The sequence below is a fragment of the Solanum tuberosum genome, unplaced genomic scaffold (genome assembly GCF_000226075.1).
Source record: "Solanum tuberosum cultivar DM 1-3 516 R44 unplaced genomic scaffold, SolTub_3.0 scf00731, whole genome shotgun sequence".
NCBI classification, from domain to species: domain Eukaryota; kingdom Viridiplantae; phylum Streptophyta; class Magnoliopsida; order Solanales; family Solanaceae; genus Solanum; species Solanum tuberosum.
Genome location: NW_006239645.1, coordinates 40851 through 67843, shown reverse-complemented (window position 1 = coordinate 67843; position 26993 = coordinate 40851). Strand labels below are relative to the sequence as shown.

Genomic DNA, 26993 nt, shown 5'->3' with positions numbered 1-26993 from the left:
GTTGTGTGTTAAGTCAATAGTGAACAAATATTATTGGACAGAGGGAGTATATAGTAATTAATTATTACATACCGTAAGAGTAAGAAATATTTATATAATCAGATCACTTATAAGATGGTTTCATGAGAATTTCTTGATGAACATTAATTTGTAATCGACCTACTATCATAGGTTAAATTCATTGATAATATTATTTTTTAAAACTATACTGTCAGAAAATTGATAATTTCGGATAGAATTCATCAAAAATTGACTTGTCTGTAGTGGTTCCAACTGATTTTGCATCGGGATAAGTCAAATTCCAATGGAATGTTTGTTGAAAATCAGTGATTTGTACTATTTTAAATAAAAAGTAATTAATTGTGGAATTAATGTATGTTCAATGAGTTTTTGATTTGAGGGTTGTGTTTTGATATGCGTTCATATGGTGTTAGAATAGGCAAATGTCTTAATTCAAGTCTCACATTATTCATTATCGAAAACTTTTTCAGGTATTTGGCTCATGAAAATTATAAGTTTATGGTCATCTAGTGAGGGAGATGAAACTTTTCGATACAATGGTCACACATTTAGCATAATATCATAACTAAACTTTGTTGAGCCCATTCCGGCACTACTTTCTCAACTATCCATCAGAAGAGTTAATAGTGTTCTCACTTTTCATTTAGCTAACTCGGATTTTTAACCTACCATTTAATGATAGAGACGTTCAACCACTGGAACAAACCTCACTTGTCTGTGGAGCGTATGGACTTCTCTCCCAGCGGCATTGTAGCCCATCGAACCATTCACATTGATGCAGGCCCAAACTTTAGCATGTTGAGCCCAATCTGTTTTCCTCTACCCAAAGCCTACTTCGAAACCAAAAAAAATAATAATGTAAAATCAAATAATTCGTGTAAATATTAATAGTAATAAAATATGTGTAAACCTAATAAACGAGTTATACGTGTAGGAGAATGTTAAAGAAGACATTTGTCCCTCATCGATTGTGTGTAAAGATTTTTTAGAGTGCACATGTATAATATTTTGGAACCATTACTTCATCCATTGTCTTAAGGTTTTGGATTGGATACTCTGATTCTTACGGTCACACGACCAGATACATATATTGAGAAAATTTAAATAAATATCTTTACCTTTATTACAATATTGAAGTGACTCATGTTATAATATATTGTATGAATGATTTACGGGGCAAATCTTCTTTGGCAAAAAATGACCAAACTTGCACTAAATAATATAGTGAAGATGTGGCTATTTGCCAAAGAAGATTAGCCCAGTAATGCATCCACACACCGTTTAAAATTGTGTCTTTTCATCAATTGTTTTGATGAACATTTCTAAATAATTTGAAACTCTTTTATAGTAAAGAGAAAAAAAATGTAGTATTCTTTCATAGGAGTATATTTCAATGCATATGCCATGAGTAAGGAATACTCGAATTATGTCATGTTCCAGTCAAATACATGAAAACATAATATGATATTTTCCAAAGCTTTTGTGCGTTCTCATGTGGCAACACATGAAAATATGATAAGTGTTCTTATTATATATTTTCGACTCAAATTTTTGAAAAGCCCTTTGCGTGTTCTAAAAAAACTATTCTGTAGATAATTTAATGATATAAAATATGTCGCGTCTTTTAATTATATGTATTAACCTCAATTAAAGCATACCTGAATTTTTACGACTTATTGAACCGTTATAGAATTAAACATTTGACAGGGAACATAGATATAACTGGGATTATTCTCATGTTGAACCATTCTTTTCTGACGAATATTTCCACCGTTTCATTTTACTTGATCTATGTTGGTTTAACATTCTCCATAAGAAAATATTTATTAAGACTTATTTTACTAAATCAATCTTATTAATTATGCTTTGAAAATTTAAATTTGACTTATAATATTTTACATAGTTATTCAATAATAAGAGCGATATCGAAAGAAATTATAGAATTCTCTTGATTTATTAAAAATTTCACAAAATAAAAACTTGTAGGAGAATTAAAATTCAAGACCAAAAAAAAAAACAGAAAACAAAAAAGAATAGCACATTCTTGAGATTCAATGGCACATTCTCCTCCACCAACTCATTGCTTTTGTTCTTGTCATTCCTCGAATTGAAGTACATATTCTTGGTCTTTAGCCTTAATTTTTTTTTTGAGATAAACGGGTTTCAAGATTTGAATTTAATAGATTTTAAATTATAGGATAGTGATATTAAGTTCAAGACACATATTAAAGATGTTGATTTTAGATGATTTTTTGGAGATGATCACATAAAATGGTTGTTGAGATATTCAGGTAAGATGAAATCTCCGACAAATCTCACTACAAAATTATGAAGCATAAAAAAAGGGCTAACTATAGCTAAATTAAACTAATGGAATAAGAAGAAGTAGAGGCTAAAATTGATTGTCTAACTAGTTGTCAAGCTAATTAAGAATGAGAAAATGCAACACCATGCTTTTAGGGCTATTATTGAGGACCACATATATTTGTTAAATATCAATAAGGCCTCTATCAAACACATTTGCAAAGGCAAATTAATGTGTCAATAGCTTCTTGGCAAACGAAAGATACAAGCATGAAAAATATCTAATAATATAGGGAAATGTGATCGAGGATATGAAGTTTCTTGATTAGTGGTGTTGCTTTTGAAAGACTATAATCTTTTTGTCTTTTCCAATATATGGAAAAAAAAATTGAATTCTCAATTTTTATACATATTTTAGTGAATTTTGTAACGTATATACAAATTTCAATTTTTTTCCTCTTCTTAAATGTTATGCCTAGCTAGCTAGTCAAATGATGTCTCAAAAATTAAAAATATGAAATATACTAAAATCTAAAATGATGCCATTGTCTTTTTTAAAAAAAAGTAAGTCACATAATTTAAATTTTAAAATGGAACTAAACTTGTGAATTGAAATTTATTTAAGTCTTGAAAAGCATCTAAATCACAAAAAGAGAAAATTATAAAAGGTCAATATTTCCTTTGTCTTCCAAGAACAAATTAAGCATATGCCAATAATATCCCTCACCCCCTCCACTATATATAGTATGTGTTCATTTTATGTGGAAAATCAAGCATAAAATATGAAAGTTCTTAGGAGAAGTAAAATGGGGAGTAAGAAATAACAGTGCAATTCTCCTTTGGCAAATGAATATATGCAAACCCTATATATATATATGTTTTGCATGGCATTATATTATCTTTGCCAAAGGAGAATTGCCCTGTCATTCTTGTCCTCAGTCATTCAACCTCAACAGAGACGAATTCAAAATTTGAACTTTATAGGTTCGAATTTAGAATTTTATCATAGCTCGTATAATTAATAATTTATCAGGTAATTCAAAATCTATTATTTATGTTTATTTAATAAAAAGATTAATACATATTCAAGTTTTGAGTTAAAACTATTGAATTGTCATATGTTATTCTTCTTGTTCAGTACTCAAACAAACAAGTTAGCAACACATAGAGATTGATTGAGAATTTAAACTTTATAAATTCAAATTTGAAATATTAATATAACACCTTGATTACTGACTTCGAAATCTATTAATTTTATTTGTTTTGTGACTCTTTTAACAAATATTTAAGGTATGAGCTAAAACTATTAGATTTGATTAAATTCATAATTTACATAAGTATGAGCTAAAACTATTAGATTCGATTGAATTCATAACTTACACTAGATACGCCCCTTGTTGCACACACTACTTGCAATTGCATATATACTCCATGTACGTCAAGTGAAACATTATGCTATCAAGTAAAATGTGTATCTCCTTGATATATATGTATTTCCTTATATGTACAATAAATATATTATGATCATCTGATGTTTGATTTGTTAGCTTCGGTATTCCACAGTCATTCTTCTACTCAATCACTTAGCCTCAAACATTTCCAATGTGCTCAACCAAACTAGTTAATTAGTTGAACATGCATAAAACAAATTTAGAATTTGAACTTTAATTGATCTTGCTACTTTCTTATTTTTCAAACTCCGTAGCCAAGCTCTTCTTTTCATGCAATTAAATTCACTTTATTTTACAGTAATACTCTTATTTATATTTTAACTATTGATTATTTTGATAAAACATTTAAGTTATATGTACTTATACTGTAAATAAATATTTTACGATATTCCAAATTTAGGATTGCTTTAAAAAAAGACTTGTAACTACGATTTGAATGATCTGATGATGTAAATCTTTTTTATCGTTAATCAATCAAAATGTCATCATACTTAATCATTTTTTTTGGTATCATCTCCTTTTGTTAAATTAATGTCAACTCCTATATTAAAACTATGTTATTATTATTACAAGAAAAATCACCCTATTTACTTACGAAGTCTTATTACTAATTATATTATAGGGAAAAGGCTCAAATATGCCATTGAACTTTCAGAAAAGGCTCATTTATGTCATCCGTTAAAAGTTTGGCTCATTTATGCCATTACCGTTTAAGAAAAAGCTCATTCATGCCATTATTTTTTAACAATGGTTTTGCAAAACCATTTTTTACACGTGGCAAATTATAATTCGGCCACGTCATTAATTTTTTTAATTAAAAAAATCAAAATTCTGAACGAATATTGAATTATAATTCGGCCACGTCATTTTTTTTTAAAATTCAATTTTTGCAAAATCATTTTTTACACGTGGCCAATTATAATTCGGCCACGTCATTAATTTTTTTATAAAAAAATTCGAAATTCTGAACAAAAATTGAATTAAAAAAATAAATAATGACGTGGCCGAATTATAATTTAATTTTTATTCGGAATTTTGATTAAAAATAATAGTGACGTGGCCGAATTATAATTGGTCACGTGTAAAAAATGGTTTTGCAAAACCATTGTTAAAAATAGTGGCATAAATGAGCCTTTTCTTAAACGGTAATGGCATAGATGAGCCAAACTTTTAACGGATGGCATAAATGAGCCTTTTCTGAAAGTTCGATGGCATATTTGAGCCTTTTCCCTATATTATATTATCACCCCCCCTCCCCCCAAAAAAAAAAAGAAAAATGATAAAATAAAGAAGGAGATAGAATCAGAAAGAATTGAGTACTATTTCCTAGAAAATGATAGTAGCATGAAAAGGACTAGAAATAGTAGGAGAAAAAGCATATTATAAAAGGCTGGCATACACCTGTACCCAGTTGAAAATATTTGTAATTTTCTTGCCCTTTCATAACGGATAAAAACAACTTATTTTTATATATAAATTTCAATTTTAGTGCCCCTTCACTTCTACTTTAAATTTTTTTACAATTTTAATAAACGCTGGAAATTGTAATTGTCTTTTGACCTTTCTTGGGTTTTAACTTTTAATAAACTTATTTTTCCATCGTCTCAAATTATTTATTAGAATTTTTGTAAATAATTATCTCAAAATTATTTATTATTTTAAAATTTTAAGATTACTTTTTATTATTTTTAATAGTAATTGTTGTTGAAAACTATAAATACCTTCATTATGAGATAATAGCATGTAAATTAACAAAGAGATTATAAATTAAGAAGAAGTAAATAAGATTAAAATAAACTTTTTTTTATTAATAGTAGTACTTTTTAAGAGGCAAGTAAAAAATAACAATAATTTGAGACAAAGCAATTAGTTTTTTTTTCCATCAGAATCAAAAGAGGCATGATTATAGGTGAATGGATTAGACATAATTTATTTCAGTTGTTTTTTCCCATTCAACCTCGAAAGTAAATATACCAAATAAAAGCAATCTAAATATTATGGAAATTTAAATATTTCTTTTAGAAAGTAAACTTTGATGATATCATTTTGTATGAAATGTTCTATTTTAAGAAAGATATTTTAACCTAATGTTTTATTCAAGAAATATTTTTTCACCCAAAGAAAAAAATTATAGCCATAACATGTCCAATTTTCCCACATTCCCTCCTAGTTCCAATAAAAGAAGATCGTGTGCCCGCAAAGTACAAAAATACATAAGGGGTCGTTTGGTACGAAGATTAATAATGCAGGGATATATTAGTAACTGAGATTAGTAATGCATAGATTAATAGTGCAGGGATTAGTAATGTAGAGTTTTTTTTTATCAAGTGTTTGGTTCATTGTTTCCCACCTCATCTTGTGTTTGGATTAGAACTTTATAAAAAACTTCTTTCCAATTATACCCTTAAATTATTATGTAATTGGGTTAAGGTAAATAATTGCCAGACAATATTATTTTTTCATGACCTTCTAACTAGCTATGAGAAGAACAATTTTGTTGTCATGTTTGCCTTTTTTTTCAATTAAATTATTTGAGGAAAAATAATTGTCATCTTAGTAGATTGATCACTTGGAAAATGCCAATTTTCAATTTAAAAAAAGATAAACTATCCACTTTTAAAATTGAAAAGACGGGAAATAATAGTAAAATTGAATAAATCATGTACATTTACTCATAAAAATTGTAAGTTGTAGTTTTAATATGTATGCAATTTTATAAATTATTCAAAATACAAATAATTAGAAAACCACACAAATATATATATATCAACTAATTATACATTCAATTAAGATCACAAACGTCATGTGGTGATATATTTGCCTTTTTAGTTAATTAATGTTAAACAATTCACATTTCAAATATTGTATTAATTTCTATTGGATTTATTTTGTAACAAACAACTCTCTCTAAATAATTTGTAAGCTAATTTATTTAAATAAATTTACTAGTACAAATATAAAAGATAAAATCAAGAAAATATTTTAAATGGTTTGAGGGATATTTTTGTCTTTACATAGAGTTACCCATGGTATTATATCCTATGTATTACTAATACCTCCAATTGGAAGGTATTAGTAATACATCCTATAATACCATGTAGGAGGTATAATTAATCCATGGATTAGTTATACATAGATCCAAATTCCTACCAAACATAGTACTAAATAATACTATACATAATACATGGACTATTTGTTTTAATGCGGCCTACCAAACGACCCCTTAGAATATAAATTTTATGCATTCGAAATACGTACCATGAATATTCAATGACATTTAAGTTAATGAGTTTGAAATTTAATATTTCATATTCCCTTTGTTCATATTTATATGTTATCATTTTAGATTTTACACGTATTAAGAAATTAAGTAAGTTTTTCGGTTTCTATTTATATGCTATCATTTTAGATTTTACATGCATTAAGGAATTAAGTAAGTTTCTCCGTTACTATTTATATGTTATCATTTTAGATTTTACATGCATTAAGGAATTAAGTAAGTTTACTACTTATACACTTATTTAATGTTTTCATGAAGTCATGTTTCCAATCAATGAAGATAAATTAATTTATTTTGATCAATTAATTTGACCAATGGACATGAACTATTTACTTAATTTTTCTATGTTGGTCAAATGTATATTTTCAAGACCAGTAACTCACAAGGGTAAAATAGAAAGAATAATGTCATTTATGCATTGATTTTATAAAATAACAAATATTAATGACAATCTACTTTTAGTAAGGACGGCATATAAATAAGAACAAAGGGAAATACATATTTATCTAATGTATTTCATATCATAATATACATAATTTAAGCTAAATTTACTAAGCTAAGCTTAACCAGTATTGTATCAATGCCAATTCTTTTTCTAAAGCAATCATTAATGTTTGCCTTATACTCTATCCGTTCAATAATATTTGTCCATTTTATAAAATTAATAGATAATTATATTTAGTTCCTAATTAATTCTTATCATTAATTATAGTCATTCGCTATTACATTTTTCAAAACATTATATATCTTATATTCAAAGGGTGATATAATAATATTATCATTTTATTTATAATTTTCTTAAGAAGTATGCAAAGTTAATAATGGACAAGTATTGTTAGACATAGAGAGTAATAGGAGGTTCACATAACTACTCTTGAAGTACTACTCTTCTTTTTTGAATCGTGTGTGAATGCCATATAAGATATTAATGCTATTATAATAGACTGTCTATATCGCACCTCTTAAAGTACTACTCTTCTTCTTTGAATCGTGTGTGAAAGCGAGATAAACTTTAATACTTGTATTATAGTAATAGACTGTCTACATCACACCTCTTGAAGTACTATCCTTCTTCTTTGAATCGTGTATGAAAGCGAAATGTTTCGTGCATCGAGCTATCCTTTTGAGTTTAGCTGTTACATGCATGTAAAATTTGGTTTTTCTGTAGTTACATCAAACTCCAAGGACATATATACACAACCACCAAGAGTCCAAGACAGTGACCCTTTGGTGTCTCTTTTTCACTATCTTCTGTACACAACAGACTTCAATACACCTCTGCTCTGTAATTGCAACCATTTTCCATCTTTCTTCAACCAAAAACAACAACAATGGCCTCTTCTTCTCCAGATCCATTTTTTCTCCTCATATTTCTCACTCTTTTCCTCACCATTTCCACTTCAAACTCACTTTCTTCCTCTTCCCCATCACCCCTTTCTTCTCCATCTCCAAAACCCTCTCCTATTTCAACTCCACGAACTCATTCATCTTCATCTATTCTTGACCCAAATCAGCTCAAAGCTCTACAATCACTCAACATCCCAACAGGCAAAACCCCATGTTCCCCATCTCACAATACTACCACTATTTGTGATTCTTCAACCCCATTTAGTCACATTGTGTCATTAAACTTCATTAACTGCTCAGATGATGTTGCATTATCACTTACTGCTTTGAAATCATTGTCTACAGTGAAGGATTTGGGGTTTTACAATTGCCCCATTTCACCTATTAGGTTACCTTCTCAGCTTGCTTTGAATCTGAAATCTTTTACTTGTGTTAGTAGTTTGAAGAAATTAACTGGGGTTTGGCTTAGCAAATTGGTGAATGTTACTGATTTAACTGTTTCTCATGTTTCGATTGTTGCTAGTGGTCCATCTATAATCATGAATAGTATAAAGAATTTGCACAGTGTTACGATTTCGAATGCTAATCTTACTGGTTATTTGCCTAAACATTGGCATTCGAATCTTAGTTATGTTGATTTGTCTGGGAATAAACTGAAAGGGAGAATACCCAGCTCGTTAACTGAGCTGGAGAATCTTGTTTACCTCAATTTGTCTTCGAATTCACTTAATGGAACGATCCCCGCTTCGTTTGGTGATTTGTCTTCATTGCAAAATGTGTCTTTGTCTTCGAATTCGTTGTCTGGATCTGTTCCGGATTCGTTTGCTGCTATTCCGAGATTAGTTCATCTTGATTTGGGGTCTAACCAACTCAATGGGACTATTCCTAAGTTCATTTCTGATATGAAGGGATTGAAGTATTTGAATCTTGAGAGGAATAACTTTCATGGGGTTTTGCCTTTTAATGCTTCGTTTATAAAGAAATTGGCTGTGTTGAAGGTGGGAGGAAATTCGAATCTTTGTTATAATCATTCGACATTGTCTTCTAAAGTGAAGCTTGGGATTGCTCCTTGTGATAAACATGGGTTGCCTGTATCACCTCCAGCATCGAAGGATATAAGTTCGGATGATACCGATGATTCTGATGATTATGCTGATGATGAGAGTCAGCACCAGGAACATAGTCATGGACCAAGTAAGGTTGTTCTTGGTATTTCCATTGCACTTTCCTCGATTGTATTCATAATTATTTTCTTGATTCTGTTGGCTAAATGTTGTAAATGAGCATAAAAATGAAATCTTGGTTCGTTTAGTTTAGGAAAATTTCTTAATTGGGTTATGAAATTTGTTTAGTTAATTATACATTTGTATCTTGTTAGAAGTAGAAGAGGTGGCTACTTTATTTGGTGTGATTCTTTTGAACAAGTTAAATTGCTGGAGGAAGTAGGCGGCTAAATTGATCGTTTAAGTGTATGATGGGAGAGATTGCCTATCAATGAAATTTTCTTTTATGTTGTATTTTCGATTGACGGATTGAGGTACATGGTTTTGATTTCCTGATATATGGTGATATCTTAATTGCTTACGACATTTTGTTGTTTGGATTCAGCATTTGCTTCATTCATTTGTTGATTGACAATTTGAAACATTCCTTTATTTTTCATGTGTTGGTTACGAGTCATGACAATGGATGAGATAATCTATGTCGTGTGGATCCTTCATTTGTCTTGATGTACCCCGTGTCCAGTGGGAATGTGGCAAGGGTTAGGATACTTTGCTGGAAAAGGTTGACATACCCATATCTGGTGCTTCCAAAGAAACTGTACAGAACACATACCCGTAAAAGAGTCCAAGCAACATAATGACAATATGAAGTATCTACCAAATTAGCTCCAATAGTCTATTGTCTCAGTTTGAACTGCAAAGATCACCGTTTTCGTTCTTACTTGTATGATTTTTCGTAGTAAGTTCTTTTGCTTTCTTTGTGCTCTACCGGACTTTCCAGTATTCCTCGTATGTCCTGTGATGCCAGTGTTTTTATGAGATCTAACATAATGCTGTGAAAACAGTATTCCATTGTGGACACAAAAGTTCATTATCTGGCACTTCATTTCATTTGACAGAAGAAGCTCAACTAGTCCTCTCCTTAGTTGTGTTGCTCGGATTCTTCATAATATGTTTGGGTATGTGTTGGATCCTCCAAAGCTATGCATTTTTGGAGGATCTGACACGGGTGGGGCAACACTTTTGGAGGATTCGAGTAACAAAGCTCCTTAGTCCCCACTATGGTACCTGATCACCACAAAGGATTACTAGGGGGTGCTGCCACTATGGTTTTTCCTTTCATTGTTAAATGCTTATTGTGATAATAGACCGGAGAATTCATATAGTCGATTCTAACTTGCTTGGGACAGAGGCACGAGTTATTTTTTTAATGTCGTTTTAGTTATAACGTCTATTGTTTTGGCCGACTAGTGTATTCAATGTTGTGAATCCTTGAGATCTTGTTGGATATGTGATTAACAAGCTATAGAGCAAACTCCATTACTTCTAGTAGTTTGATTATTGTATTATTTTGTTGTAGATATTTCTTTTTTCTTTTCAGAATGCTTTATCATGCTATCTTTAGTATTTTGTCGTGGCTTTTTGCTATTTCTTTTCTCGAACTGCTTTGATATACTTTTTCTTGAGTCGTGGGTCTATCAGAAATAACGTCTCTACCTCCCAAACTACAGTGATATACACTAGGTATGCGGTGTGCCCTACACACCACCATTTCTCCTATGGAGTTCAAATTTCTTTCAGAGTTATTAGTTGTTTTACCTGTTTTTAGCTCATCAAGACTTAAAATAAGATAGGTACCTACCTTAACCATGTTCTTCCAGCTCTTATATTGAATTTTGCCATGTGAGGTTTGGTACTTCAAGTGATACTCTACTTCTTATGTCTTCCATCAACATCCTAAATGAGTGCTTGTTAGGCAGAATTACTCGATACCTATACTAGTATGAAGTAGTAGGTGACCGCCTTATGATCCACAACTAATATGAGCCTTGAAACAAGATGTGGACATCCAAGTAAGATTGCCTTTGCGGATCCAAATGCACTCACAAGGCGTACAACAAGAATAAGAGACCATTTGAGCTGCAGAGCGTAATGCTCCTAGATAGGCATTTTCGTATATATAGGAGCAAAAATGTCCAAACAAAAATAAATACTTTTTCATAAGTCGAGATTCTTGCAAGCTATCTTGAAATAGTAGAGGTTCGCCCAAGCTGCCTTGGACACAAACGCTATAAAATGTTAAACAAAAAAGCCCATCTACTTTTTTTTTCTCTCTCCTAGAAGGATCAATAGTATTGGTCCCTTCCTCTCAACGTCTGAAAGAACACTCTAATGGCAAGTCGGGCTAATTCTAATATAGGGATAGAAAAGGAATTGGCAAGGTCCGATCGGAAATAGGATAAATAATGGAAAAAGTCCCTCTCCGATATTTTCATCCTCGACCGATAGGTTGATAAGCCTTGTCAAATAGAAAAAAGAGAAACAACTCATCTACCCTTCTTATATGGTAGTGATTGAACATATCATAATCTAACCATTGGAGTAAAAATAAAAAAAGGTCTTGGATTCACTTGTTTATTGATTTTGTCAGACATTTTGATTACATTTCATCATCATTTCCACCATATGTTGAAATTTCTACTTGATCTATAAAAATTACTTTTTTCCTTTTTAAGCTTTTTATACACTCAATGTGGGCATACATGCATTAGATTAGAAATAAATAATGGATACTTTATTCAAATGTAACTTTAATATGAGGCTATGCCAGGTTGGTGACAAATCTTGGCTTCTATGTGTACAGAATAATAATGAAGGATCATTATAACAGCTAGCTTTGGCTATTATTGTTCATGTGGTGGTTAATATATAAAAAAATTTCAAAAAGGGGCCAAACCTTATTCTTTTATATTTTAATATTATTATAAAAAATAAATGCATTTACTTCTTCACAGTCCCAAGGTGATAATCTCAGTACTAAAGACAAGCTGTAACCTTATTCATATGTTCTGAAATTCTTCCTATTTATTTTGTTGGTATAACTGTATTGTTTGAAATTCATTGATCCGACTAATTCAATTGATCGGCTTATAGATAATATTAAAGACAAGTTGTAACCTTATTCATGCTATTGTCTTAAATTCTATCTATTAATACTTCTATATAATGACTGAATATCGAAATTCATTGATTTTGATTAATTTAAAGTATCGAGATCCATTAACTTAACTAATTTAAATGTGTGACGTGTAAGGTATATTAAATTGGGGAAACTTGTTACCAAGATGATGACATTATTTGATATTTTGTACCAATAAAAAAAAGAATATTTGATATCTTATCACTTCAGATGTCCAAAAATTAAACATTTAAATGACTTTTCAGTAAGCAATGTGTATAGCCCACGCAAATCCAAATAAGTCAAATTTCGATACGACATACGAGTGAATTTTATCCAAATAAGTCGGATCAGTAAATTTCGATACGACATACGAGAGGATTTTAAATACTAGATGGTTAAATGGAAAAGGAAGAAAAAGGTATAGACAAAGAAAACATAGTGTATATAACCTTCTATTCGAAATTTCAAGGTGATTTATACAAATTTGTACAAAGTTCAAATTATAGTGGCCAAACAAAAACAATTTTTGCCACTTTCATAAATTTCCAATATAAATAGCATTGAAATAACATATATGATTATATAATTTTTCACCTTATTGCATTAGAGTTGCTAAAACCATTTTATTTTAATGAAAACGCAGCTCAACTTTATTTAAGTATCCATGAAGTTTTTAAACTATTTTTTCATAAAAAGTCGCTTGTAATTTTCCTCTTCTTTAAGTTCCTTCAGTTTACAGCATAAATATAATATTCAAGTCAACTATTCAGAGACATTAAATGAGATTACTTTCCCAGAAGGACAAGGAACAAGACACCACATACTGACTTTTCATGAAGAGGATCAACATATCTTTTAGAAAAATACAATAAAAAAAATAAAAAAATTCCAACTTATCCATTCAAATCTTATAAAAATACTAGTGGTAAATATTTTAAAAGATACTGTTTAATAATGCATAATACATAAACAAGTACTCAAACTTGGCGTTAGCTGGCAAGTAAGTACTCCAATTTTGAGAGTGTACATTTACACACTTCAACTTGGTCTCAATTAACAACTATAACACTGCAATTCATCCATACTATGTCTCGTGTACATCCGACGCTGACGTGACATGCACATTTTGAAGGTGTCTAGATGATTATTTTGTAAGTTGGAGTGTTCAATCGACACAGTGGAGACGAGTTGAGATGTCTAGATGTGCATACTCAAAGTTTGAGTGTGTTTATGTATTATGCCTATTTGGAATCATGCACCTTAGAACAACTTGCACAAGATCTCTTGAAATGGTAAATGATTTCCTTATTGTGAGTGCAAATAAAAGAAAGTTCCCATCAAAGAAACAGAAGCACTCTCATGCCATTTCAAGATTTCAAAGGGCAAGAAGATTATCTAACATTAATAAAACTCCCAACTGCAATATAAAAAACCATAAAAATGCAGAAGAAGAAATTCACAACATATGTTGAACTTTATACAGCCAAATGCTATATTTAACTGACAGTATTGGCCCTTCTTCATTTAGTATCAGAAATTTTCTCAAGTCAGCAAGAACTATGTCCAAATTAAGTAAAACAATGCAAATGTGATAAAAATTTAAGCTGGCTGTAAGTACTGAACAGACATAGCATCGCTATTTACGTCTACGCTATTTGAATGAGGAAGTAAGTAAATATATACCCTCTTTACCTCATCAAAACATATTTACACGGAAAAACCATGGCAACACGAATGATATTACCAGGCACGCCATTAAGAAGTTACAGAATGGCTGTCCATGCCAGCAACCTCTAGTCGTTTCGGTTGAACCAACACCACTTGCAGTAGATCTTGCATCATTCCACTCTTCAATAAATCTGTTATTGCTGACACCAGTAACATTTTGTGCGACCTCCCCACAAATTTCACACACTCTGCATGAAGATGACACAAAAGAGAAATAACAAAATCACTATTGTGGAATGTACTGGTCTGGAACTTTAAAATTTTAGTAAATAAAACAATACAAACTCCTGAATTCTATGAACGAATGACCTTTTCTTTTAGTTTTTCTTTTTCTGTTTAGATGCTGGTGGTTACAGTGAAGTATACTAGGAAAACGATGTTCTGTCAAAGCGACTCAATCACCATTTTTTTTTTTTTTTAATCGAGAAATCCGTCTGTGACCCGCCTTTTGGACCAATCACAGCCTTCTAAACTCGGTGGATAATGGGCCCGCCCCTCTACCCTTCTCCACTTAAATACCGGGCTTTGCTTTGCATGGTGTGGGGCTTGAACCTGCGACCTAAGCCACAAATCCTCCACCTTTTGCCACTCAAGCTAGGCCTTGGGGGCCACCATTATAATTTCCTAATACCGAATTAGTTATTATGGTAATAAATGACATGCCATTAAGCTATTTGGAATGCAAAGCAACATGATTCTACCAGTAGATAACCCGAGAAGGACATGGAAACAAGTAAAAATGAAAAAGAACATCTTGGCTGGTGTTTCATGTCCAGAAGTTACCAAGGGATACTAATAATTTATTGCCTATTCGCAACAATGTGAACCATCTATAGCATAATCTTTCAATGTTAGTTGAATTTGGGGATAAAAAAGCAATAACAACAACAACATACCTAGTGTATTCCCACAAGTGAGGTCTGGGGAGGGTAGGTGTATACGCACACCTTACCCCTACCTTGTGGAGATAGAGAGGTTGTTTTATAAAGACTCTTAACTCAAAAAACACATAGCACGACAATTGAAAAAGACAACACAGAGGTAGAACAAGGCATAGCAAATAATAGAGAAAGTAACAGACAATGTAGGTATTTTGAAGAATGTGAAATCAAGGGCTGCATAGATTTGAGAATCCACAACGTAAATTCAAAGTAATTCCTATTGTTTTTATGTTTGAGCTGAGCATACAAGCTATGCCTACAAGCATAAATCAGTGATGAATTTTCCGTAGTAACTTCCACTTGACTTACTACATTGCTTGTACTCTATGTTTTTTCTCTTTTAACGAAACAAAGCTTTTTAGTTTAAGAATAGAATGACTCTAACATACTCAAGTAACTAGGACGGAAATTTATGGCATTTACCAACGGATTAGCAATGGATTATCACAAAATTTTGTAAGCTACGAAGTTCACAGCTAATACCATTTTTTGTTGTGTGTTCAATGAGCAAATTTTACAAAAGGTGATTGAATAAGATAGATTTAAGAGAACCTAATCTACGTACATTGCCATCGGTCTATGTAATCAAATACCAACATCAGATGTTTCATAGAATTTACGGGTTCTCCCCAACTCAGTACATATATATATATATATATATGAAAACCACTAAATTTTCAATAAATATCAACTTTTGAATCCATGATCTCAGAGTACAATGAGTTCAGTGCTAAGAATCTTTAAGGTTGAACCCACTGAATTCAAGTCCTTTATCCGCCTCTGTCGAAGACAAGCTATTCTATTCAGTTATTACACACTAATGCATGATAAAGCAATTGGCCGAATATCAATTTCACAAACCAATTAGATAATGATTTGAGAAACATTCAGTGTCAAGCTTATAAAACCAAAATTTATCAGCATCCTGTTTAAAGACAACCAGAAAGCATGCAAATCTCTCTACTATTACAATTGTGAGAATATCAAATAACACAAATTGTAAATATGAACGCAATGGTGACCAATTCAAACAAGCATGCCTGTAATTTGCAAAAAGAGAACCTTTAGGTAGAAAATTTCTGCTGTAGAAATATAAGTCAAAGTAAAAAGTATCTCAACCACAGCCCACCTACAGGGACCTATCTACACCAGGAAAAACATTATTAAGATCAAAGTATGCAACTATACATATTATCATCAGTTAAAGAACCACAATATCAAACTAAGAATAACAGTAAACTAGAACAAGACGAATCTAAAACAAAGAACAAAAACAGTAATTACCTGTTTCCTTTTAGCTTAAACCATGCCTCAGCACAATGAGAATGTACAAATCCAAGCTCTCCTTTACAACCACAACCAAGCTCAATCAAATCCACCAAATTCTTTTCAGCTTCATATGTACTCAAATGGCAAATCCTACACACCCTTTGGCCATCCCCTTCCAAATCCTCTCCCAATTTCCCATCACCACCATCACACTTCACATCAATTACAGTCGAAAAATCATCACCCTTCTTCAAATCCTTCACTTCCACCTCATTCCCTTCCGAATCTCCATCTTCCACACCAATTCTTGATTTTTCAGTTTCCCCATCTTCATCCAATCTAATAGTCACCACAGTCTCAGGAACATCCACTTTCTGATTCCGTACATCCATCTCTTTATCCATAACTTCCCTCAAACTTTCATTCAACCAATCAATCAAACACTTTATGAGCAAAATCAAAAGCAACAAAATTCCAAGATTGATCAACCCCCTTTCCCTCTAATCAAATCAATCCAAGCAATCAATCAAACACTTTATCTGCAAAACCAAAAGTAACAAATCAACCACAAAACTCCAAGATTCATCACCCCCTTCCCCTCTAATCAAATCAAATCAATCAAACACTACAAAGGGTCGATGAATTTGATGAAAAGTTGAAGTCTTGCACGTTCTGTGGAATCCCTTCAACTTGGGATTTATCGAAAGTGAATTGGCTTTCGACTGATTCTGTAAAGATTAAAGTATTAAAGAAGTTAACTTTTTTGTTCGTTTATATATAGGAAAGTTATTGATTAAACTGGTTTGCATAGTATAATGACAAGACAGTGGAATTTGCCCAACAATCAGGTGATATCCGAGGAAAACACTAAAATAGGTTCAATATCAGGCTGTCAGCACCTACATTTTTGGGTAACTAGTTTTTAGATCACGTAACTTGTTTGTCTTATTTTTCCTTTTTATCGATTTTGAAAAGAAATATTTTTCTATTAATAGTAAGGGTCGATGTGGCTTGTTATTGCAAATCACACATTAACAATAGAGGAAAGGTTTAACTATTTGAAATAATCTAGATATACCCTCTATTAATAGTAAGGATCAATGTGGCTTGTTATTGATAAACACAGATTCAAGATTGAAATTTTAAAAATTTGAGATATCACTAAACTTATTAACTATTTGAATTATTGACTATTGAGAGATTTGAGACCGAAACTTTATATTTGTATATATTAGCAGATTTTTTTTTACTAAAGATAAAAAATTGAAATTGAAGTTAATGAGTTGGATTGAAGTCGTTGAATCTAACTGACATATATATATATATATACCTTAATTAGTATTGGGGTGGCCACTTGTCATCCATGTTGCCAATGACTTAACTAAAAGTACATCTAAATCAATCAATCAATGAAAAAGAAATCGATTATCTAATAATTAATTAAAACAACTATTGGGAGACAAATAATATGGTCAATTATGAAGTGAGTTAGTAAGATCTAATTATTCATTAATTAGTTTATACATTGAAGATCTCCTATCCATTTGGTGATTATTGATCAAGCATGTGATTTGTAGTATAAACACGTTGACCAAGTTATAATTAATCCACCACCTTTTAATCTTTTAATTGACAAATAAGTAATTGCAAAATATCTAAACAATTTATATATATACTTTGATTATTTGACTGAATATCTAATATATTTTTTAATCAACACTAATATATCACTCAGTGATAAAGACAGAAATTTACTAAAAGTGTTCAATATTTACTATGCACTATACATACCAAAAGGAAGAAGAAGACGTAGTTTACCTTATATATATAATGAGATTATATAGCGTGACAGTCGTAGTTTAAAATACTAATACTAATCAAAGAAATAATTAAGAATATTTTATATCAACATCTTTTCATTCAAAAAGAAAAAATTAAAGATAAGTCTTGTCCTAGTATGCAAGAGTCATTGTTGATCAATAGAAATGTAAGAACAGTGTTAATCAAATCGAATGAGGTCAGTCTATCGAAGCAGAGCTTAGAAGGGTCAAAACTTTATGTCATTTATGCACGAAAGTTGTGCACGACTTAGTCCAACACCTTACGCCACGAGCTTATGACAACCATGTATCACTATTGCTTACTATCTTCCCACATGAACCTTTTTTAGGCCAAGCATGAAGCATGTGGCCAGCTTGTGACAGAGTGTAGTGGGTAGGTGAGGAGTTATTATTACATCCAATAAGAGCAAAGATATTATTAGAGGCAAAACATATAAATGGTTTCTTTTAAATTTGATTGACATAGTTTGACACTAAAAATATTAAAAGAATTAAAGGATTTCTAACTTATAAATCTTAAACATTTTTCCATATCTATGGGGTTATAAAACATTTTTGTCCTAAAAAACCTTTAACATTTGTGTTACTACAAAATTGCAAATTATTCAATTAGTCGATAATAGAGCAACATAATCATTAACAAGAGAATTCAACTTCTACTATAAGTATAAAAAAATTTACATTATGTATGTAATTTTATTTACCAAGCAAAGAACAAATTTTCGTCCCTTCTAGCTCTGCCCAGATTAAATTAAAACTTTAGTGAACAAAGATATAAACTTACACAAACTTACTCGAACACCAAGATTATATATTAAAAGAAAATAGAAAATGAAATGAAAAAAAAAAAAAGAATCAATTGAGTCTCGACTATGCCTACCGCTGACTACTTATTGAAAGACAGAACAAGATATAAAGTCGTACTACAACAACAGTAAATAAACATTCCCTCCCCAATCTGACTTTGATAGACTAGACAGAAGAAAAGGGAATAAAATAGAAAATTCATTAAATATTCTTTTCTTAAAAGCAACAAATGTTAGCAGAAAGTAAAAATAAATACAAACAGAACACATATATCAAATTTTACAAGAGATTAAACAGCCCCTTAGTTCCTTGCTTTTCTTTTTAAAAAAATTACATTTCATTTGTATGATGGTGGGAGCTTTCTGGTCATTTACTACTACCAAAACATGTACAAAAAAAGAACTTTCCTTACGCTAGTCGGCCGGTAAGAGAGGACGGAGAGATACTCAAAGAGTGGAACGAGAAAAGACAATACCACGACGAAGGATTGAAATACACAGCAACCACCCTTTACTCTGTCCTCTTGTCGACAAGGAGATGCAGCTTGTCATGGTGGAACCTGTCGGGGAGAATGTAAACTCGGATCTCTTGATATACAGATCATCATCAACCGGTATACTTGGCTAAACATGTACTTTTCACGTCATGTCATCACGGGTCGTGAAATGATGCAGTCCCATTTGCCTTTTTATATGATCTGGTATCAACCTGTTAATGAGGTCTGGAGAGGCACCAGCCAACTGAACAATGAAATATGGATCAGCATAACAGCTGCTTTAATACGCTTGATTAGCAAATGAGTTACTTCAGATAATTTAGTAAAGTTGTCTCTACAATTGCTACAAATATCTTCTCTTTTGAGCCGAGGGTCTACCGGAAACCACCTCTCTACCCCGCAAAGGTAAAGGAGTAAGGTCTGCATACATCTTCCCACCCCAGACCCCACTTGTGGGACTACACTAGGTAGATTGTTGCTATTGTTGTCGTCTCTAAAACTGCCTTAGGTCGATGTTTGCAAGTTCTTGCAGATTTATTATTAAGGTCAATAGTATACAGAAAGCTTAGGCACACTTATTGCGAATCACGGGAGATTTCACATAGCTGATGGGCAAATCTGCTATCATCCATAGCAACTCCAGCATAGTGGTTAGCTAGGTGATTTAGTTTATTAAAACACATCGTGCAATCACACTTTCGGAAATGTATCATATTAGAATCAAATGATTTTTTTTCTCCCAAACGAGTGTTTCCTTTGCTCTCCCCCCTTGAGCAGGGTCCATTGAATGGATCACTCTTTACATGCTTCACAAAACTAGAATGACCATGAGTGAAATACATACCTCCTGCTTAAAATTGAAAAGAGGCGGCAATTGCCGGCCATGGGGAAGGCGTGCGTTGGGTTCTCGAAGCTCATCAAAGAATGGATGTGCACATGCTTCAAGCTGCAGAAAGAAACATAGAACACTAACTAGTTAGATTTAGGTTCTTGGCATCCAATAAAGAGTGGTTTAGAAACATGGTATCGTTTGCTGGAATATAAAAGACCTGCATAACTAACCCCAAATGAAAAGTAGGCAAAGCATGCTAGATGCAATCAAGATAACTTGCATAATGAAAAAAAGTCGCATTAGATAAAAGACAACTAGATCAAACTTACAGCATTGCAACGAAGACTAGGTGAGTACTGCAATAGACGTGAAGCAAGGTCAATAGCTTCAGGTGGCATTCGTTTGTGGAATACCTAAGACCACGACAAGGGCAATATAGTGAGTCAGCAGCAGAGAAATTACATGCTAGGAATAGAATTTACAGGGTTGTTATTAAAGGTAAGAATCCACAAAAAAAACTAAACTCATCTAACTACAATAAGTTCCCTTTTCAAGGAATTACTTATTTTATGATTTCTGTTCTCAACGGATAGCTGCTTAGGCAGAATGAATTCCATGTCTAGTCAATCTGCCACTATAGCTAATATAAATTGTACAATCATGGATTTTGAACAAACTCAAAAACAGAATTATGCCTACTCTCCATAGGTATTAATTAAAACTTTTCAGCCTCTCAATTTGTCGATTGCAAATTGAGATGTACTTAATTGAATGAACTTTTGGAGTGCATCTCGCAATTTTGAACAAACTCAAAAACAGAATTATGCCTACTCTCGATAGGTATTAATTAAAACTTTTCAGCCTCTCAATTTGTCGATTGCAAATTGAGATGTACTTAATTGAATGAACTTTTGGAGTGCATCTCGCAATTTTGAACAAACTCAAAAACAGAATTATGCCTACTCTCGATAGGTATTAATTAAAACTTTTCAGCCTCTCAATTTGTCGATTGCAAATTGAGATGTACTTAATTGAATGAACTTTTGGAGTGCATCTCGCAAATGTAAATGCTAGAGATTAATAGCTCACTAAAAGTTTATGGAGCAGATGATCGTAGAAAAATATTACTCCATCCGTTTCAATTTGTTTGTTTTACTTTCCTTTTTAGTCCGTTTTAAAAAAAATGCCTATTTCCTTTTTCGCACCTCTTCAATTTCAACTTTTCACCACAAGATTAAAGGGATTTTTGGTACATTCTACATCTCTTTAGTTTAAGACCACAAGATTCAAGACTTCTTTACTTTCTTAAACTTCGTGCCAAGTCAAAACCGAACAAACAAATTGAACTAAGGGAATACTTATTTAACATTTTTACCAAATGGAAAACAGGATAAGCTACAGACAACTACAAACTCTTTCTTCCACTAGGTAAAGCTGAAATCAAGTATGTATACCTTATGCCAAGGGTGTGCTTTGATTTGTGGAAACCGAAAATCAGTGTAATTTGGATTCATACAACGAATTTCCTCCCTCGTTGGTGTTCCAAGTACCTGGAAGATGAAGCAAATGAACAACAATTGTACAGAAGCAGTTGCATCAGATTTAAAAATTCAAGCTGTACCTTGATTATCTCAACAAGCTGATCGACAGCATTTTCTCCTGGAAATAATGGCTACAAAAAATATTGCAAAACTACTCAAAAAAATTTGCTAATGCGGGATTATGGAGCACGAAAAACCTCACAGACTACTTTAGCAAGGAAAAAAACCTAGATATTTACAAACCTGGCCTAGGAGAAGCTCTGCAAGGACACAACCAGCTGACCAGATATCAATAGAGGTTGTATACTCTGTTGCACCGAATATGAGTTCAGGAGCCCGATAAAACCGTGAGCAGATGTATGAGATGTTTGCTTCACCTTTAACCTGATGATTGTTATACTCAGTACGTCACAAGTACATAAACCTTAATCTAAAATGTACCAACTTTTAGATAATTAAGAAACCATAGAGCCTAGAGGAGTTCTCTTAGAAGAAACAATTTCTCCATGCCCATATGTTTAGAACAAAATAATTGAATAGCAGTTTGATTCAACAGTAAACTTCAATCAACTCATTTTTAAACTGAGCAAACAGAAGATGCAATGGCAGGAGACAGCAATAAATCAACCAAGACGTGGATGTAGAGAACTTAGTTCTCAAAGACAACAGTTTGGTAAACAGGATCTCCACCCAAGAGAGTTAGCATTTTAGACGATAGTTCTGACAAGAAGTTTGTGACCTCCATATGGTATATAATGTTCTATGACATTTGGAAAGTAAAAAATTTCAACAACAATCACTTTCTACTTAACAAATTTGTGGAACATGAATCTTCATGCAAGGGGCAGTATTCAGGTTCAAACTATTTGTTGACATATGTTACAAATAAGAGATAATGGTCTTAAAATACACCTGAATACTCAACTATCAGTTTTTCCCTTTTCCTAAGCTGAACACACCTCGTTGAGTAGATGGTGATAGTTCAGGTAGGAAAAGGGAACAACTGATAGTTGGTGTGTGGAACTTGCAAAAAAGTGACAGTTCAAATGTATTTTTACCATTAGCTCTAGTGTTTTTGACCATTAACTCTAGAAATAATACTGACTAGGATAGAGTTACAGATACTACACATAAACAAATGTCAGCAGTCCTCCTTATGAGGCAAGGATAACTAAGGAAATAGGGCAAAGGATTCGTAGGAAGGTACATGTGAACAAACTCACAACTGCACTTTTATGATTAAGACTTACCAGCACTTTTGCACTTCCAAAATCACAAATTTTCACTTGGTGGGTAACAGGGTCTACCTGTGGAAGCCAAAATAATGATATCAATATATGAAAGGCCACAATGTACAAGCTGAAATAGCAACGTGGAAGATGCATTACCAAAATATTCTGAGGTTTTAAGTCTCTGTGGCAAACGTCAGCAACAGTGTGCATGTATGCCAGCCCCCTAAATACCTGAACAAGTCTCTGTTTAATATAGATCAAGATTAGGAAGAAAAGTGCTGCTCAAGAAAGTCACTTACTTGATACGTGTAAAGCTTAACATAGATGAGTGGCATTCTTTGGTTCATATTGCTGTAATGCTTCAACATGCGATACATGGTTTCCGGGACATATTCCATGACCAAATTGAGAAAAAGCTCATTTTTACTAGTAGTTGAATAGAAGCAATGCTTCAATGAAACAACATTTGGGTTATCCATAGTGCGCATCAACTGTAGTTCACGATTCTTGTATCTACGATCTTGTAAAACCTTCTTTATCGCAACTGTCTCCCCATTTTCCAGGCATTTTGCCTACATGAGACAGGTAGCAATCGACCAAAAGTTAATAAATGGTACAGCAATTAGTTAAACAAATAAAATTTGTGCTCACTTGCCTGAAAAACAACTCCAAATGATCCAGTCCCCACAATACGTTCAGCCATGTAACTGACTGTCTGCACCAAATTATTCAAAAAGCCAAACACATTTTCAATTTTCAATAAGAAATAAATTACTCACATAATTCAGCACTCAATAGGAGCCAAACTCAATAACAAACATTCATAATTCCACATTGACCGCATTCTTACCTGCTTTGGCTCACCATTTTTACCTCCAATGGTAGTGGAAATTATATGACCCGTGACTCCCCCATTCACATCCATAACAGGAGCAGACATCTCCTACAATCCACATCGAACACAGATCTCAGACAAGCAATTTCTAAAACCTGATACAGCATTATCATACTAAAAACATGTAACACTACTACCGACCAAAAGTATCATTGGAGATGCATAAGCCACACAAACTTAACAATCCCGAATTTGAAGCATGACATACGAAGAAATATGAAAGCTTCTATTATTAGAAACATTTGTGCAACTAGATATACTTCGATAAACAACATTCAAGTATATGAACAAGAAATGATTTACACAAGCTCGGAGAAATTGTGGATCAGGTCATGTACTTAATAGGTACATATTCTTGAAGGTAGCAGGTATCCCCAAAAGGCTTAACAAAGATCAGGTCAACTATCATCAGCTAAATTTCTAAAAGACTACCAGATCAGCAAATGGAAAATCTTGAATGACAAAAAAAATCAATCTTTGAAACTGAAACTAATTTTGAGAGCACAAAATTGCTAGTTTGAGACTCAGAGAAAGGGGTAACAAGCTCATACTCTTATTTTTAATTCAATACGAAGAAATTCTGAAAAACAATACAAAAAAAATTACCTCCTACTAGAAGCTAAAGACTAGACCTAGATTTGCAATCAAGAATCACAAAAATACAACTGAAAAAAAGAGGCCAAAACAGATTTGTACAGTGCTGCAGGCATTTTAACTCAGATTAGTAATGAAACAACAACCAATATTCCCACAAAAGTTTTCCAAAAATGAACTAGCAGAAAGAAAACAACTTAACAAGTAAAGTTATGAACTTTTTCTACATAAAAAAAAAAACACAAAGCAAAATAGAAATAAAACTCAGATTAGTAGTGAAATTTGATCTAAAGGAGCAATATACTTTGAATCCAAGAAACAACAACCTACATATTCCCACTAAGAATTTCCAAAAATGGAACTAGCAGAAGGAAGACAACTTTAACTAGTAAAGTTATGAACTTTTTGTACATAAAAAAAAAATACCCAGAAAGCAAAATGGTATATAAATTCAAATTAGTAAGGAAATTTGATCTAAAGGGGCAATTATACTTTGAATCCAAGAAACAACAACCCAAATATTTCCCACCAAAAAATGAAACTAGTAGCAGAAAGAAAAACAACATATAACAAGTAAAGTTATGAACTTTTTGTACATAAAACAAAATACCCACGAAGCAAATTAGATTTAACCTCAGATTAGTACTGAAATTTGATCTGAATGGGCAACAACACAAACATTCCCCTAAAATTTTCCAAGAAATGAAACTAGCAGAAAGAAAAACAACATATAACAAGTAAAGTTATAATTTTTTTCTACATTAAAAAAGTACCCAGAAAGCAAAATGGCATTTAAACTCAGATTAGTACTAAAATTTGATCTAAAGGGGGGCAACAACACAAATATTCCAAGAAATGAAACTAGCAGAGAAAACAACATATAACAAGTAAAGTTACAACCCACAAAGCAAAATGATACTTAAACTCAGATTAGTACTGAAATTTGATCTAAAGGGCCAACAACACAAATATTTCCAAAAATGAAACAACTTAACAAGTAAAGTTATGAACTTTTGTACATAAAAAAAAATACCCAGAAAGCAAAATGCTTACCTTATCATCAGCCATAATTTCCCAGCTCCAAATCAAAGAAATAAAATTTTGGAAAAAAAAAAAACAAGAAAAGGGAAAGTAGAAAGAAGGAAGAAGAATTTTTTTTTCTTCAGTCCACTCTTAACTTTATGATTCAAAGCTCATAATTGTCGGTTGAATTAAGAGAGAGAAAGAGGAGAGAGAGAGACAAAGGACCCATTAGCTAAAACAGCATCCCATGTGAATACAGCTCTTTCCTCTAGTGGCTTTTTTCTTCTTCCTCTCTGTCTTCTCTTTCTTTCTTTCTGTCTTTTTAGATATTCATTTAGGCCCCTAGAGTTTTAGGTAACTACCAATTTGTATATTTAGTAATCATTTTTTTTCAAAAAGGAATAATTGCACTCTTAGTCCCTATATTATTGATAAATTTCTATTTTAATCCTTATAATATTTGGTTAAGTACATTTGCCTTGAATTAACTAAGGGGTCGTTTGGTAATTGGTTTGATGATGAGTTATGCAGGTATTACACCGTGCATAAGTAATATATCATATCTGGTAGTTGGTTAGGAGGTAAATTATTCATGTATAAAATTAAAACGGTGTTTGATTTCACATGACTAATATATGCATAAGTTATAAATAAAATGTGGAATAATTAATACATGAATAACTAATTTCTGCATAAATTATACATATATTCCCTACCAAATAAGAACATTACTAGCATCTACATAACTAGCTAAGGAGTTAATTATAGATAGTAAAGAAGCAACTTATTCATATATTAATTCCACCATTAGTTATACAAAATTTACTAGCTAGTTATTCATGTCTAAAATTATTAGAATGTTTGTTTTGCAATTTATGCAATTAATATATGTATAAGTTATTAATGTTGTATATTATCTTATCCCAAATGGACTATCAATGCAATTATAGAAAATATAATAACAAAAAGATGATGACACTTGAGAAAAAGGTAATTAAGAAATGATGCATAAATCAGAGGTCAAAAATATGATAAAGAATAATAATGAGATATTACCATATTAGGAAATTTGATAGGTCCTTTTCCACTATGTCCTAGTGGAGAGATATTCTTAAGTCCCATCTTTCCATGATGTGAAATCAATCCTTATCCCACATTTTTTTTCAACGGCCTCAAACATATATAAATCATGAATTCTTTAAAGCA

General features: G+C 32.0%; 3 protein-coding genes across 3 annotated transcripts; 1 reads left to right on the top strand and 2 right to left on the bottom strand.

Moving 5' to 3' along the window:
• The first annotated feature begins 8274 nt into the window (after nt 1-8274).
• On the top strand, nt 8275-9939 carry LOC102581968 (serine/threonine-protein kinase BRI1-like 2). The gene has a single exon (XM_006367076.2). The coding sequence runs from the start codon at nt 8388-8390 to the stop codon at nt 9684-9686; it is 1299 nt and encodes a 432-aa protein (XP_006367138.1). The 5' UTR covers nt 8275-8387; the 3' UTR covers nt 9687-9939.
• Nucleotides 9940-14059: 4120 nt separating this feature from the next.
• On the bottom strand, nt 14060-17457 carry LOC102581638 (uncharacterized). The gene is made up of 2 exons (XM_006367075.2): nt 16542-17457; nt 14060-14504 (listed from the first exon to the last, which is right to left on the bottom strand). Exons 1-2 carry the CDS (start codon nt 16928-16930, stop codon nt 14285-14287), a joined length of 609 nt encoding a protein of 202 aa, XP_006367137.1. The 5' UTR covers nt 16931-17457; the 3' UTR covers nt 14060-14284.
• Nucleotides 17458-19364: 1907 nt separating this feature from the next.
• Nucleotides 19365-26083, bottom strand: LOC102581305 (shaggy-related protein kinase eta-like). Its single transcript, XM_006367074.2, has 12 exons — nt 25818-26083; nt 24126-24218; nt 23931-23990; nt 23575-23847; nt 23432-23506; nt 23294-23350; nt 22287-22427; nt 22124-22174; nt 21957-22052; nt 20832-20915; nt 20515-20616; nt 19365-19914 (listed from the first exon to the last, which is right to left on the bottom strand). Exons 1-12 carry the CDS (start codon nt 25830-25832, stop codon nt 19813-19815), a joined length of 1149 nt encoding a protein of 382 aa, XP_006367136.1. The 5' UTR covers nt 25833-26083; the 3' UTR covers nt 19365-19812.
• Between the last annotated feature and the right edge of the window lie 910 nt (nt 26084-26993).